Source organism: Oncorhynchus masou, chromosome 29 (genome assembly GCF_036934945.1).
Source record: "Oncorhynchus masou masou isolate Uvic2021 chromosome 29, UVic_Omas_1.1, whole genome shotgun sequence".
In the NCBI taxonomy this organism is placed as follows: domain Eukaryota; kingdom Metazoa; phylum Chordata; class Actinopteri; order Salmoniformes; family Salmonidae; genus Oncorhynchus; species Oncorhynchus masou.
Window position 1 is genome coordinate 49,861,998 of NC_088240.1, and position 15,973 is coordinate 49,877,970.

General features: G+C 42.8%; 1 protein-coding gene across 1 annotated transcript in view; it reads left to right on the top strand.

Annotated features, from left to right (window-relative positions):
* The first annotated feature begins 1,884 nt into the window (after positions 1-1,884).
* clybl (citrate lyase beta like) overlaps positions 1,885-15,973 on the top strand; it is a 131,835-nt gene continuing 117,746 nt past the window's right edge. The window contains exon 1 of the mRNA XM_064944874.1: positions 1,885-1,907. Coding sequence (XP_064800946.1) covers positions 1,885-1,907 — 23 coding nt within the window. The remainder of the gene's footprint in view (positions 1,908-15,973) is intronic.

Consider the following 15,973-nt stretch of genomic DNA (forward strand, 5'->3'; position numbering starts at 1 on the left):
TTTATTCTTTGTTAACGCTTCAATAGAGTGGACAGCACTCAACTGATGATATTGTGCGTTACTTCATTAAATATTGAAAAATGTGTTGTGGGAAACAATGCATTCATGATTATTTGTTGTGTCTGATAACTCCAGGCTACTTTCTTTGTCACAGAATAAATCAATCCCATTAACTAGATTCAGAAATTCAATCAGCTAAGAATACAAATGTGTCATGCAAGTCCTGGTTTGGTTGGCTGGGGGTAGCAGGTCAAACGAGGACAAGGAGAGGGTCATTCGGACAACAACAAACTCCTGCGAGAATCAAACCCACTCCTCCCATCTCTGCCCTATGATCCTGTGTGGCTGGGGGATACGAAGGCATATAGGCCTGTTATTGCCTGACTTTAAGATGTGGTTTTACGAAGGTGAGCCCACAAGCAGCTTCCATAAAGGTTCCTTTCACCTAAACTGACCAGCATTACCAAGAGAAAAGAAAAGAGACCAGCACTAAAGCTGACTTGCTTGGAGAATGGACCTAGGCCTTGGGACTTTGTCTGTGAGGGTTGGGTAATGGGGTCTGGCAGGAGGCTATCAACTTTAAACATTTTCACACCTTTAGTGATACACGGGGGGCGTTATTGACGTTTGACCTGTTTTTATGTCCTACCTATTCTTTGCCACTAATCAATCACAACATAGATCCAATAATCAGAAGGGGGTGATGGGTAGAGATGTCCCCTGTGTAGGAAGTGAAGGGTCCTGGGATAGGCCTCGGGCTAGCTTGTGCTGTGTTTACGTGTGGAGTGTCAGTGTTGGCTAAGTGTCACTCAATAAGATCTTTCTGTGACCTGAGACTTTTAATAATGCTTCTATCTGCAGTGTAGTTGTGTTTCCTCAGGGAAAATTGCTTTATATGTGCCTGTATCTTCATTGAATTTAGGCCTATTTGTCAGCATTTTAAATTTATGCAAAGCGCATCGCTATTGATTCGTAGGTGTTAGAGCAGTAGCATACAAATTAGTGTGTGTGTGTGTGCCTACATACGTGTGTGTTTCAGGGGGTTTAATATAATTTGGACAGCTTTAATAAGTACATGTCAAACAAATGCCTCTCCCTCCTCTGCGTGCCAGCCTGAATGTAAATGCTGCGTGTGTCTGCCCGAGGTGGGCGTGCTTCAACTGTAAATTAAGCCTGGGCATCCATTTAAAATGGGCGACACGGTCACTTGTTAAGATTATTTTCCTTTAACTATCGAGAAATGTAAAGGGGGTGTTATCCAAGAACACAAATGCCCTTACAGAATCATAATTGGCAAAGAAAGGCAAAACTTTATTTTATACTTTTTTTTGCCATTGGCTTGTCTCGACCTCCTTGGATATTAGCAGCCATTAGAAACCATGGAACTCTTACCAATTTAGCTTTTCATAGCAAGTACATTTAAAAAATATATATATATATATTATTTTTCAGCATGTCAGTTGCCATGGAGATACTGGGGACACAAAGAGACACGAGATCAGACACAGGACGAAGCCCCCGGAACAAATGCGCAATCTGCGGGAATGGAACCCAGAGCAGTCAGAGTTGTTTGGGTTCTGGTTGTTGGTGAGAACCGGTGCCACTGCCTCAGTCCCCCTTTGTCAGGGAGAAGGAGAAATGGGGAGGGGGAGGCAAAAATAGAGTCTAGATAGAGTGTTGGACTGATTTAGTCCACTCCCTCCGGTTTAGCCCCAGTCGACAGACACAGACAGACAGTATGTCCTTGTGGGTTTAAGCTATTCAATCCGAGTGGAGACACTACTTCTTGTGTAGATTTTTTATTCTTTCACCATGTCACTCGGCTGTGAGGTGCCATTGTCCTCCCAACTCTCTCCCTTCTTTCTTCCTGCTCCCTCCACCGCGATGAGTCGTGTCATCCCCTCACGGTCAGTACTTTTGTTTGCCTTTGTTTTTTGGGCCCTATTTCAGAAGTCCCTCTCTTTTATCTTCCTCTCCACCTTTCATGTATAGGGGAACAGTTGTGGGCCTGTTGCGGGGCTGTTCCAGTGGATTTCCACCAGTGGGGTGTCCTTTCATTAGTTTAAATTTGCTACAATTGGGGCCCCCAAGGCCTGAATGGCTGTCGCAGTGTGCACACTCTCACTCTTAAAGAGAGGGCTTTATTTTGTTTTCCTGGAGTCAATAAAAATACTAAGTTGAAAAGCTAACTCCTCCTCCCCCTGCCCGCTTTTCTCCTCATCCAACATCTTGTTTTGGGCCTATTTTGTATATTTTACCCCTACTTCAATTATTTATTAATGATAGAACAATGGACCTTGATTTTCTTCTCTCTTTAATAGGTATCTCAAATTTTTACAGAAATAAATGCAAGAAATACGAGGGCATGCAATTTAATAATTAGGGATGAGATGACATTTACCGATATCCGATATTTCCCTTGCCAAAAACCGATATCGATAACCGATATTTAAAAATGTTGCGTCCTTTTAAGCATTCTAGTACAGTTAAATAGTTGAAACACACACACAGACCAAAAAGTTATTTTGTTGGCATTTACATATGTCCCTATTACCAGTCAAACATAATCTAAACCTATTTCTTTCACTTAGTTTGTTCAGTCTCAACCAGGATTGCATCATACAGGTCAAGCACTGAAGTTTCAGCTCTGTCTGTCCGTGGCCTCTCTTCTTTGGTGTGCACTATCACTGTATCCGTTTCTATATTGTCCAGCTGTGTCTAACATTTCACATAAACCCTGTATTTTGTCTGCATCGAACTAGCTGTACTTGTACCTAGCATCGAGCATGGTGGCGACACCGTAAAGAGAGAATGCCACCGGATCACTTGTTCACAGCCTCTTGTACTGTTGCAAGTTTTAACCCCCACCGTCTGTGTCGCCAGTTCTGTTCAGCAGGAGTTTCAATGCCATGACAGAGGGTATCACTTCTGCTGCAGATGCAGTTGATGAGCTTATTTCTCTAATCAGTTGTTCGAATGGAGCTAGGAGTCTGTTCATGTTTCCAAGTTTCAAACATTTTCTCAAATGCCATTGAAATGGCAGCAGCAGAACCAGCACATTCTTGAGCATGCAACACGGCTTTCGTCAGTACGAAATCCTCGTCGACCCACTGTGCTGTCAGACTCAATATGCTCATGGGGCTGACATCGCTAGTCCAAATGTCAGTCGTGAAGCTAATAGCAGTGATGCCCATAGCAAGTAGCTCATGGATGTGAGTTCCAACAATACTGTGTAACTTCGGGAAGGGTAACATCAGAAAAATAGCCCATACTTGGTAGTGTGTACAGGGGCTCGAGGTGCTCGACCAGTCGACGAAAGCCAACATCATCCACAACAGAGAACGGTTGATCGTCAAGAGCAATGAATGCCATTAGTTATCTCGCTGAAATTTTACTTATTCTTTTCAAATGACTGCTGGACTTGAACTTGTTTAGTTGTTGGAAGTGTGCACTTAGTATTTTTCTGCTTTTGTTCTGTGTAGTGCTGTATTTTTCGTGGCATCATTATGGAGTCATACCGATGTTGGCATTTTTAGCGAATATCGGCCGATTCTGATATGCTTACCGATATAATGTGCATCCGTAATAATAATTATATAAAGCATACTACTTTAGACAAATGATAGCCTATTGGTCCACATTTGTTAGTTTGAGAAGACATTTGTTGCTATGACTCTGATCCATTGCCAAATGACCCCTACTGGTGTCTCCCTCCCTCCCGCTCTCCCTCCCGTCTATCCCTTTTTCTCCCTCCGTCCCTGTCTTTCTCTTTTCTCCACTTGCTTGCTCCCTGTCTTCCACATTTTCTCCCTTTATCCCTGCCTTAATGTGTTTCTCTGCCCTGTGCCTCAGATATAGATGTCTCCCCTGGTCCAACAGTGGAGCAGAATGTAGGCCTCTGTCCCTGTGTGGACAGATGAAGAGGGCAAGGCAAGAGAATACGATGGCTGTGTGTCGTCTGTATGGGGACTACTGCGTACAGATTGTGAAGTGGGGAGAAAAGGCAGGGACACTTGCTGAGGGATTACAGTGGAGAAAGAAGGCATCGGCCAGTGAAGATAACCACCATGACACCTCGACAATCTTCCTTGTGCAGATTAAGGCATAAAACTCCATCGTAAGCTGGGAGAGAAGGGAGGGGGAGAGTGGTGACGATTACACAGTGTGGGTATTGATAAGGGCGAGGGTGATATAGCTGAGGGAGAGGGGGACACAAGGAAGCACGGGTGAGGGAGAGAACAAGGGGAATGGGTAAGGGTAGGAATTATGGTTGAGTGAGAGGGTCACAGGAGGTACGGGTGAGGTAGGCAGTAGTCAGGCTAAAATGAGTGGCCACCAGCTGTCACCCTGAGTGCAACCAGGGCCGGTCCTGTCCATTCTGCGAGACTAAATATTGCCTTCCCCTGCAAAACTAAGGCAGCAGCAACTCTTCCTGGGGTCCATCAGAATATAGGCAGTTGTACCATTTTAAAAACATTACTATACACTCACAACGGATTTCATTACACATTAAGTGTGTGCCCTCAGGCCCCTACTCTACTACCACATAACTACAACACAAAAGCCATCTCTGCGTGTGTATAGTGCGTATGTTATCGTGTGTTTGTATGCATGTGTTTGTTGCTTCACAATCACCGCTGTTCCATAAGGTGTATTTTTATCTGTTTTTTTAATCAAATTTTACTGCTTGCTTGAGTTACTTTATGTGGAATAGAGTTCCATGTAGTACTGTGCGCCTCCCATAGTCTGTTCTGGATATGAGGGGCCTAGTGGTTAGAGCGTTGGACTAGTAACTGGAAGGTTGCAAGTTCAAACTCCCGAGCTGACAAGGTACAAATCTGTCGTTCTGCCCCTGAACAGGCAGTTAACCCATTGTTCCTAGGCCGTCATTGAAAATAAGAATTTGTTCTTAACTGACTTGCCTAGTTAAATAAAGGTAAAATTAAAATGAGGACTGTGAAGAAACTTCTGGTGGCATGTCTTGTGGGGTATACGTTGGTGTCTGAGCTGTGTGCCAGTAGTTCAAACAGACAGGTCGGTGCATTCAACATGTCAATACTTCTCACAAATGCAAGTAGAGATGAATTAAATCGCTCCTTCACTTTGAGCCAGGAGAGATTGACATGCATATTATTCATGTCAGCTCTCTGTGTACATCTAAGGGCCAGCTGTGCTGTCCTGTTCTGAGCCAATTGCAATTTTCCTAAGTCCCTCTTTATGGCACCTGACCACACGACTGCTCAGTCGTCCAGATGTGAAAAAACTAGACCTAAACCTAACTAAACCTGTAGAACCTGCCTTTACAATCCAGGGTTACACCGAGCAGTTTAGTCACCTCCACTTACTCAATGTCCACATTATTTATTGCAAGATTTAGTTGAGGTTTAGGCTTTAGTGAATGATTTGTCCCAAATACAATGCTTTTAGTTTTTGAAATATTTAGGACAAACTTATTCCTTTCCACCCATTTTGAAATTAACTGCAGCTCTTTGTTAAGTGTTGCAATGATTTCAGTCGCTGAAGTGTATTGTGTTGAGTCATCACCATACATAGACACACTGGCTTTTTTCAAAACCAGTGGCATGTCGTTTAGTAAAGATTGAAAAACATTTCCCTGGGAAATTCCTTATTCTACCTAGATTATGTTGGGTAGGCTGTTAGACAGATAACTCTATATCCACAATATAGCAGGGGGTGTAACATATCATAACATACCATAACATATCTATTTTTTCAGTGCTGTGCTTGTTGAATGTCCTTCCCTATAAGCGTGCTGGAAGTCTGTTGTCAATTGTGACTGGCTGGATTCGGTTTTATGCAGAAACGTTTGAAATTATGTTTTTTACATTTGGGTAAAAGTAGAACCTCAGAGCTAGCAAATTGTATATCATACACTACAGTTGAGGAGCAATGGGAAAGGAATTCTGCTTTTAAAGTTGATAAACTTTAACCTCACTTTTGAGAAAATGGCCCTTGAATGTTTTGGTACACCTACTGTAGAGCTCTTCTTTGTCTACACCCATTAAGCATCGTGCACACGCTCTTAAGTGTTAGCCCCACCCAGCTCTTTAAGGATTCACATGAGACCATGTATGAAACAACCAAAAATGTCAAGACGAAAGGCTGGTTCAATCTGGAGTGCCAGAGTGTGCTCAGAGTGCGCTCTGATAGTTCATAAACTCATAGCATTGTCAGATTGTCTGTTTGTAAATTCAGAGCGTTTTGTTCTTGGAGCGTTCAGAGCGCACACTGGACGCTCTGGCCGAGGAGTAGGGTTGATCCGAGCGTTCTGACCTCACAGCAGCATTCAAGCACCCAATCTAACTGCCTTTCTTTGGCTAGCTTGCTAGCTACTTCCAGACACAAATGTGGGAACAGATTTCTTGTTAACCTCTCTAGGCCACCCGAGACGCATCGCCCCACCTTGCCAACAATAAATGCAAATGCGCTACACCAAATGCTAATAGCACTCGTTAAAACTCAAACGTTCATTAAAATTCACATACAGGGTACTCAAATAAAGCTACACTCGTTGTGAATCTAGCCAACGAGTCAGATTTGTAAAATGCTTTTCGGCGAAAGCATGAGTAGCTATTATCTGATAGCAGGCAACACGCCGAAATACCAGAAGAGGACGTAAACAAAGGAATTAGCGTAGCCGGCGCTACACAAAACGCAGAAATAAAAAATAAAACATTCATTACCTTTGACGAGATTCTCTGTTGGCACTCCGATATGTCCCATAAACATCACTATTGGGTCTTTTTTAGATTAAATCGGTCCATATATACCCTAAATATCGATCTATGAAAAGTGTGATCCAGGAAAAAACAGCATTTTAAAACGCAACGTCATTTTTTCAAATTAAAAAAGTTGACGATAAACTTTCACAAAACTCTTCAAAATACTTTTGTAATCCAACTTTAGGTATTAGTAAACGTTAATAATCTATCTAATTGATCACAGGGCGATCTGTATTCAATAGCTCCACGTCTTGAACTCATGGTCGAAAATTTCTCCTCCAAAACATCCTGCCGGAGACCGGAAGGAATGGGCTCTCTCTTACTCGTTTGACCAAGAAACAAAGCCCAGGCAATTGACAAGACTGGCGACATCGTGTGGAAGCTGTAGGACTTGCAATCTCAGCCCTATGTAATTTGGTTTCCCATTAACAATACATGCAAGTGGCACATTGATACTTTTTCCAGTTTTCAGTGATCAGTTTTTCTTGCGCTTTTCGATGAAACACAGGCTCTGTTATAGTCACAGCCGTGATTTAACCAGTTTTAGAAACGTCAGAGTGTTTTCTATGCACACATACTAATCCTATGCATATACTATATTTCTGGCATGAGTAGCAGGACGCTGAAATGTTGCGCGATTTTTAACAGAATGGGGTAGGCTTAACAGGTTTTAACAAACTATAGTTTTGGCAAGTCTGTTAGGACATCTACTTTGTGCATAACACAAGTAATTTTTCCAACAATTGTTTACAGACAGATTAATTCACTGTATTACAATTCCAGTGGGTTAGAAGTTTGCATACACTAAGTTGACTGTGCCTTTAAACAGCTTGGAAAATTCCAGAAAATTATATCATGGCTTTAGAAGCTTCTGATAGGCTAATTGACATAATTTGAGTCAATTGGAGGTGTACCTGTGGATGTATTTCAAGGCCGACCTTCAAACTCAGTGCCTCTTTGCATGACATCATGGGAAAATCAAAAGAAATCAGCCAAGACCTCAGAAAACCAATTGTAGACCTCCACAAGTCTGGTTCATCCTTGGGAGCAATTTCCAAATGCCTGAAGGTACCATGTTTATCTGTACAAACAATAGTTCGCAAGTATTAACACCATGGGGCAACGTTGCCGTCATACCGCTCAGGAAGGAGACGCATTCTGTCTCCTATAGATGAATGTACTTTGGTGCGAAAAGTGCAAATCAATCCCAGAACAACAGCAAAGCACCCCAACACCACCTCCTCCATGCTTTACGGTGGGAAAAGCCTTATACAGCTCGTTGAGTGCTGTCTTAGTGCCAGCGTCGGTTTGCGGTGGTAAATACGCAAAAAAATATAGCTGATAACTCTCTAGGTAAATAGTGTGTCTGCAGCTTATCATGAGGTACTCTACCTCAGACAATACCGCGAGACTTCCTTAATATTAGACATCGCACACCAGCTGTTAATGACAAAATTACAGACCAACACCCCTCATCTTACCAGACGTAGCAGTTCTGTTCTGCCGATGCACAGAAAACCCAGCCAACTGTATATTATCCGTGTCGCACCCGGCGATAGGTCCAGACCTCCCATAGCAGGCAGTGCCCCGCCACATCCAGAGAGAAGGAAAGGAGCCGAACACAATGACAACAGCTGCTGGAGTCAGCATATTTGGAGTTAGCACCACCATCGCAGACACAGGCAGTCCCAGCAATGAAGGCGCAGATAGATCAGACACCATTGCAGCGAAGCTATTCCTTATGGCAATCTGCTCCGAACCTCTCAATCATTCCCGTCCGCTTAGCAGCATGACGCTGCCTTCGGTTTCCACAACTTGTGACATGGGACCAGCGCTGATTGGAACACTCCTCTTGCTGTTTTCTGTCTACTTCGCTACAAGATGAAGGAGGAGAAGAGGATGGAGACGACTTCCTTGGCAGGAAAGTTCCAGACAGCACAGGCCATTCAGATATGGACAGATGACAAGGTGGGCAAACATCCATTAGGCCTGAGCGCCGTCCTGCCAATCTGCATTTTCCCCATAAATTTGCACAGAATTAAGATTTGTTTGCTGAGCATAGCCACTTCATTTCTAGAGCATCCTGCTAGCAAACAATTGCCACATTGGAACTCTAGATTGTCAATATTGTCAGTATTGTCCCGGACAAGAGTGTAATAAACACAGTGTCTACAGCGCTGGAAACGTTCGTAAGCTACGCCAGGTGAAGTGGGCTCCATCGCAACTAGCTGGCTAGTTGGTAGCAGGTGTTGACACAGGTATCCGAGTTCCTTAGTTCTAAAGTTTTAGGCGTCGAGTCTGTGTCTCCCGACAGCAGTTCCATGATGCTGTGTCGGGTCCTGGACTCCAGTCTGGATGTCTCTGCTTTGCACTGGGTCCTACTTGCCTTCAGACCTATCCAGCATGACCCCAGGCCCTGCATCCTTTGCATCTACAGACTCTTATCACAATAACATGCTGGGCTGAGGTTTCACTCCCCTCATCAACAGTGATTGATTGGTCATCTCTCCATGTATCACTTACCCCTGGCTTCACAAAGCTCCTATGGCCTCCAGTGAGATGTCCTTCACTGTAAACCGTTTAAAGCAGGTTTATCACCATTGCAAACAACAGTATTTTTCAGTTAAAACACTTTTCTGGCATCCTTCCTTCCGTTACACACAGGTGTTCGGAGCATGCTAGATAGTTAATTAGCCTAGGTGGTCGCCTCGGGTCTTCTATCTGTCTTCGGTAAAAAAAGCGCTGTATTCTGGATGTTGAAGAAACATTTTCAGGAAGTTGAAATCAGGTTAATTTTTGGTTCTGGATTCAAGTTGAAAATATGTAATTTATAGGCCTATATGTTTGGGCCAAATCCAGGCTGGTCCAGACCAAAAATCTATGTTTGTGGATGATCAGCTAGTCAAAAATATATGGATTCAAACTTCTGATCATGAGAATGTATATTTATTATTTATCTTAACTCCTGGACAGCAGTAGCCTGATTATCCATTCCATATTTGACCTGTCCTGTTTGTAGTATATGCTGTTTATTAACATGTCAGCAACAACAACAACAAAATATTGGGTTAGGCTATTTGATCGGAGAAACCTGCATTAATTAATAAGTGTCTCTAATTACATTATCATCTATTTTATCTCCAGCCAGTCGCTACGAAATGGCCACATACTCTTTGTACCATATACTATATCTGCTGCTACATGATTTATGTTGAATGATTTCTTTTGACAGAACGTCGGTGGAGCGTGACAGTGACGTCTCTCCAACAGCACCCTGGAGAGGTGTGCTGGGAATGGACAAGCAAAATATTTTGCACCCCTACCTTTGACAAAGTGGGCACTGCTTATCACAGGGCGGCATCAGCTCTCACCTAAAATGCCCATATGCCACTGGTTGACAGAAATTGTCATTCTTTTTAGGCTGAATTATGTGAGTTTTATGTGTTGTTGGAGGTGCGTCTTGGTCAGTTTAGCTCAGAAAATGCCACATTCTTCAATCTGCCGCAGTAAGCGCCTAGTACTACCTAATGAGCGGGCCGATCTTGAGTGCAACACACCACTGAGCCAGACCTTACTCTCTTATTATTAGAGCAAGAGAAGGATGAAAGAAAGGAGGATAAAAAGAGAGAAGCAAAATAACTTTTGGAGTCTCCATCCGTCCGTCTTAATTTTGCCACCCGTGTCTTCAGAACTGAGGCTCGCTAAAAACACACACTGAAACAGCTTCAAGCTGAGCCAGAGGCTGGCACGGGGGTCGTCTTATGGAAGAATATAAATATTGATTCCTTTTGATTTCACACCCCTTCCGTCGCCTTCTTGGGCACCGCTGGCTTGTTTGCTCTTCATACTATCAATTTGATTTCCTCTGCATTCTTTTTTTATTCATTTGTATGTATTACCTCCAAATATAATCATAAACATTATTTCTGAAAGATTTTTGCATACCATTCTGCATCCCACTGCTGGCTTGCTTCTGAAGCTAAGCAGGGTTGCCCCTGGTTGGTCCTGGATGGGACGTTAAATGGGTGTCCTGACTCTCTGAGGTTATTAAAGATCCCATGGCACTAATTGTAAGAGAAGGGGTGTTAACCCCGGTGTCCTGACTAAATTCCCAATATGGCCCTCAAACCGTCATGGCCACCTAATCATCCCCAGCTTACAATTGGCTCATTCATCCCCCTCCTCTCCCCTGTAAGTATTCCCCAGGTCGTTGCTGTAAATGAGAACGTGTTCTCAGTCAACTTACCTGGTAAATTAATGGTAAAATAAATTAAAGAGCTCCTGATTATAATGGTGAACGAAACACAGATCTTTAATTTTGTGCGTTTTTAATTTGTATCCTATGTTGGAGCTTTGGGTTTTAGGTCTAGCTTGTAAGATATAGATAGTCAGTGGTTTGACACAGTTTACTAGTTTGTCAGAGAGCAGGATGAAGAGGTAGATGTCTGTATTGTAGTTACTCCATTGTAATTGCTGGAATGGTATGAATTAATTAATTAATGAATGGAAGGTAAACACATCAAGCATTATTGATACATTTCAATTCACTCCATTCTAGCCATTACACCCATTTTAAGCCACCCTCCTTCCACCAACCTCTCAGGTAGATCAAGGACGGATGGTCAAGCTAAAGGCAGCTTGTTTGGATTCATACGATACAACTTTATGGTCCATAGTTACAGAGAACAATGGAAATGTGTCTTCTGCTTTCTTCATCTCAACCCCTCCACACACAGTTGAGAGTAGCAAAAGGGTCAGTCTGCAGTGCAGTGCCTCTGGATGGAGAGTGTTGTGAGGATAAGGGCTATGCTCAAGGGCCCAGCGGTATTGGATTGTTGGGCTACCTACCTACCAAAAATCTATAAATATAATACCCAACATCGGATTTTGACCAAAGTCCTTCCTGATAATGATTAAGACATGAGGAATCCCACACAAATCCCCACCCCAACAGCCAGAATATAATATCAGTTCTCAATGTCTGACAAATAGAGTGAGCATTGTTTCTTTATACTTTGTAATGTATCCACAGTTAATTTGGTGATTGTTATTTTCCCCTGTCCAGTGTAATTAGTCATTGAAGTTGTTTGCCTTACTTCCCCATTATTCAGTATGGTTTGACTACTAGATGGAGCTGTTCCTGCTGTACTGCCTCACCCTTGTATCCAGTCTGCTGGTCTCTTGTGTTTTTTACATGGATTTGCAACTTTGTAGAATGACCCTGTTAGCAAAGCTGTAGCTCAAGCGGTAGCCCTTTTCCCTCAGGAACCAAGTTTGATCTGCTACAGTAGCTAGCTACTATACTTGGGAGACATGAACCCCCCCCTTTCCTCCTCTCCACCAATCCTTCCGTTCCAGAGTCACCGGGCCTGGGTCCGCTAATGAGAAGCAGTCCCTTCCAGCAGCATATAAACCAGCTAACACACACTTACATCTTATCTCAGACCAATAAAGCCGCTGCACAGCGGCCCCGGCTCCCAGTACTTTACAGCCGCTAATGTTAGTCGCCCCGCCCCGTGTTATCATAACCTTTCATGTAAAAAAGAGAGGTAGGAGGAAAATAATTTGGTAATGTTGCAGCGCAGTACAGTACTTCAGGGACTGTTAAACGTATAAAACATATATCATGGTTTTAACGGCGGGAAAATGCCAACCAGATGTTCGATAGTGTAAATAGAAGGATCCAGATTGCCTATATGGTTGTAGCAATGGTGTATGCATGTGTGTGCCCGTGCGTGCACGTGTGTATGTGTCATATATATTTCAAATGGTTCAAGCTCTATTTTAGCTACTGTAATGTACCAATAATGTTTATGACAGCCTGTTTTTCTACAATTACATCGTTTTGGAGTTTTTATGTGAATATTACATTGTTCATTTTCACCACCAGTTCTGCCATTATGTCTATTCAATTCCTCAGTTTTTCTGGGCTGACTCAACACTAAATGAGTGTAGGAACAACACTTTAATAAAATAAATGATTTCAAAATAAGTTAATTCCTGTTAGCGGTGTTTGAGGGAAGAGGCAATTCAAAGAGTTTCTCTTGTACTTTTGTATGCATTTTAGTCAGTATTTCTGAAAGTAGCGCTCAGGGGCCAAAAGTGTTCCCCAATAATTGCGTACTACGCCACATATGTGCAGACATGTGCACCACTTCCTTGTTCTCGCTCTGCTGTGTGTGCATATCTTGCTAGCTGTCACTCAAATGGGGAGGGGCTGATGCTCATTGGCTAGAACTTGAATTGCTAGGGCCCTGGCCCTTGTGGGGGAAAATGGCACAGTACAGCTTCCAGAAAAACAAAACTAGGGATGAGACAGTCATTCTGCTCATAGATTATGCATGTATGAACTACACATACTTAGGAGTCGCTGGAGTATGTCTTTCTGTGTTTGCATACTGTTTCAATCACTGGTTTGTTAAAGCAGGTTGTTGTAGTAGGGTGTGAATGGTGGAACTTAGTTTTGCCCACCTTCTCAACTTTACTTTAAAGTTTCTTTCCACCCATGGCAAATATCAGACTATTGTCAACTCGGCATATCACAATGGAAATGTATTGGTATTTTATACAAGTTCAGTATGTAATGTCCTTTCCACAGCTATTCTTTGCTTGAAAAAACTATCAAACAGTTGAACATGTAACATTTAAACCCTCAATCGTTTACCTCCCTGGCTGTGACTGTGACTAAGATGCCCCCTACTCCCTCCACCTCTCAGACGGTTCTACATACATTTCTTGCCTCAACTCTGACGTTTTGATTTTGTTGCATCTCATCTTATTCATTGAAATGTGTTAATTTCATGTGTTACTGTAATTCAGCTTTTAGCTGCCATAGTACACATCAAAAGGCATAAATGGCTAGAAAACAATGACAGATCATTATCCTAGGCTGACATGTAAAGCCAATGTTAGGTCTTGGCAGTACTTTCCCTCGTGTTGAACACAGCTGATGATGGTATTGTAAGTTTCCCAGCATATTTGTTGTTGTGGTGGAGAATGAAGCTCCTGTGGATTTGAGCAGACATACAGTTGAAGTCGGATGTTTACATACACTTAGGTTGGAGTCATTAAAACTCATTTTTCAACCACTTCACAATTTTCTTGTGAACAAACTATAGCTTTGGCAAGTCGGTTAGGACATCTACTTTGTGCATGACACAAGTAATTTTTCCAGCAATTGTTTCCAGACAGATTAATTCACTGTATTACAATTCCAGTGGGTCAGAAGTTTACATACACCATGTTGACTCTGCCTTTAAACAGCTTGGGAAATTCCAGAAAATTGTGTCATGGCTTTAGAAGCTTCTGATAGGCTATTTGACGTAATTTGAGTCAATTGGAGGTGTACCTGTGGATGTATTTCAAGGCCTACCTTCAAACTCAGTGCCTCTTTGCTTGACATCATGGGAAAATCAAAAGAAATCAGCCAAGACCTCAGAAACAAATTGTAGACCTCCACAAGTCTGGTTCATACTTGGGAGAAATTTCCAAATGCCTGAAGGTACCACGTTCAACAGTAGTATGCAAGTATAAACACCATGGGACCACGCAACTGTCATACCACTCAGGAAGGAGATGCATTCTGTCTCCTAGAGATGATCGTACTTTGGTGCGAAAATTGCAAATCAATGGCAGGACAACAGCAAATGACCATGTGAAGATGCTGGAGGAAACGGGTACAAAAGTATCTATAGCCACAGTAAAACTAGTCCTATATCGACGTAACCTGAAAAGCCGCTCAGCAAGGAAGAAGCCACTGCTCCAAAACCGCCATATGAAAGCCAGACTACGGTTTGCAACTGCACATGGGGACAAAGATCGTGCTTTTTGGAGAAATGTCCTCAGGTCTGATGGAAAAAATAAATAAAACAGTTTGGCCGTAATGACCATCGTTATGTTTGGAGGAAAAAGGGGGATGCTTGCAAGCCGAAGAACACCATCCCATCTGTGAAGCACGGGAGTGGCAGCATCATATTGTGGGGGTGCTTTGCTGCTGGAGGGACTGGTGTACTTCACAAAATAGATGGCATCATGAGGACGGAAAATTATGTGGATATGTTGAAACAACATCTCAAGACAGTCAGGAAGTTAAAGTTTGGTCGCAAATGTGTCTTCCAAATGGACAATGACCCCAAGCATACTTCCGAAGTTGTGACAAAATAGTTTAAGGACAACAAAGTCAAGGTATTGGAGTGGCCATCACAAAGCCCTGACCTGAGTCCTATAGAAAATTTGTGGGCAGATCTGAATAAGTGTGTTCGAGCAAGGAGGCCTGCAAATTTGAGACCGTTACACCATCTCTGTCAGGAGGAATTGGCCAAAATTCACCCAACTTATTGTGGGAAGCTTGTGGAAGGCTACCCGAAACGTTTGCTCCGGGTGGAGATTATAACAGAACATGGCCGAGATTTTCAAACATTCATAGATTTTAATTTATTTTGTATTTTTTTTTATTTCACCTTCATTTAACCGGGTAGGCTAGTTGAGAACAAGTTCTCATTTGCAACTGCGACCTGGCCAAGATAAAGCGTAGCAATTCGACACATACAACACAGAGTTACACATGGAATAAACTAAACATACAGTCAATAATACAGTAGAACAAAAGAAAACAAAAAGTCTATATACAGTGAGTGCAAATGAGGTAAGTTAAGGAAATAAATAGGCCATGGTGGCGAAGTAATTACAATATAGCAATTTAACACTGGAATGGTAGATCGGCAGAAGATGAATGTGCAGGTAGAGATACTGTGGTGCAAAGGAGCAAAATAAATAAATAAATACCAGTATGGGGATGAGGTAGGTAGATAGATGGGCTGTTTACAGATAGGCTAAGTACAGGTGCAGTGATCTGTAAACTGCTCTGACAGCTGGTGCTTAAAGCTAGTGAGGGAGATGTGAGTCTCCAGCTTCAGAGATTTTTGCAATTTGTTCCAGTCATGGGCAGCAGAGAGGAGGAATTGGCTTTGTGGGTGACCAGTGAGATATACCTGCTGGAGCGCGTGCTACGAGTGGGTGCTGCTATGGTGACCAGTGAGCTGAGATAAGGCGGGGATTTACCTAGCAGAGACTTGTAGATAACCTGTAGCCATTGGGTTTGGCGACGAGTATGAAGCGAGGGCCAACCAACGAGAGGTCGCAATGGTGGGTAGTGTATGGGGCTTTGGTGACAAAACGGATGGCACTGTGATAGACTGTGTCCAGTTTGTTGAGTAGAGTGTTGGAGGCTA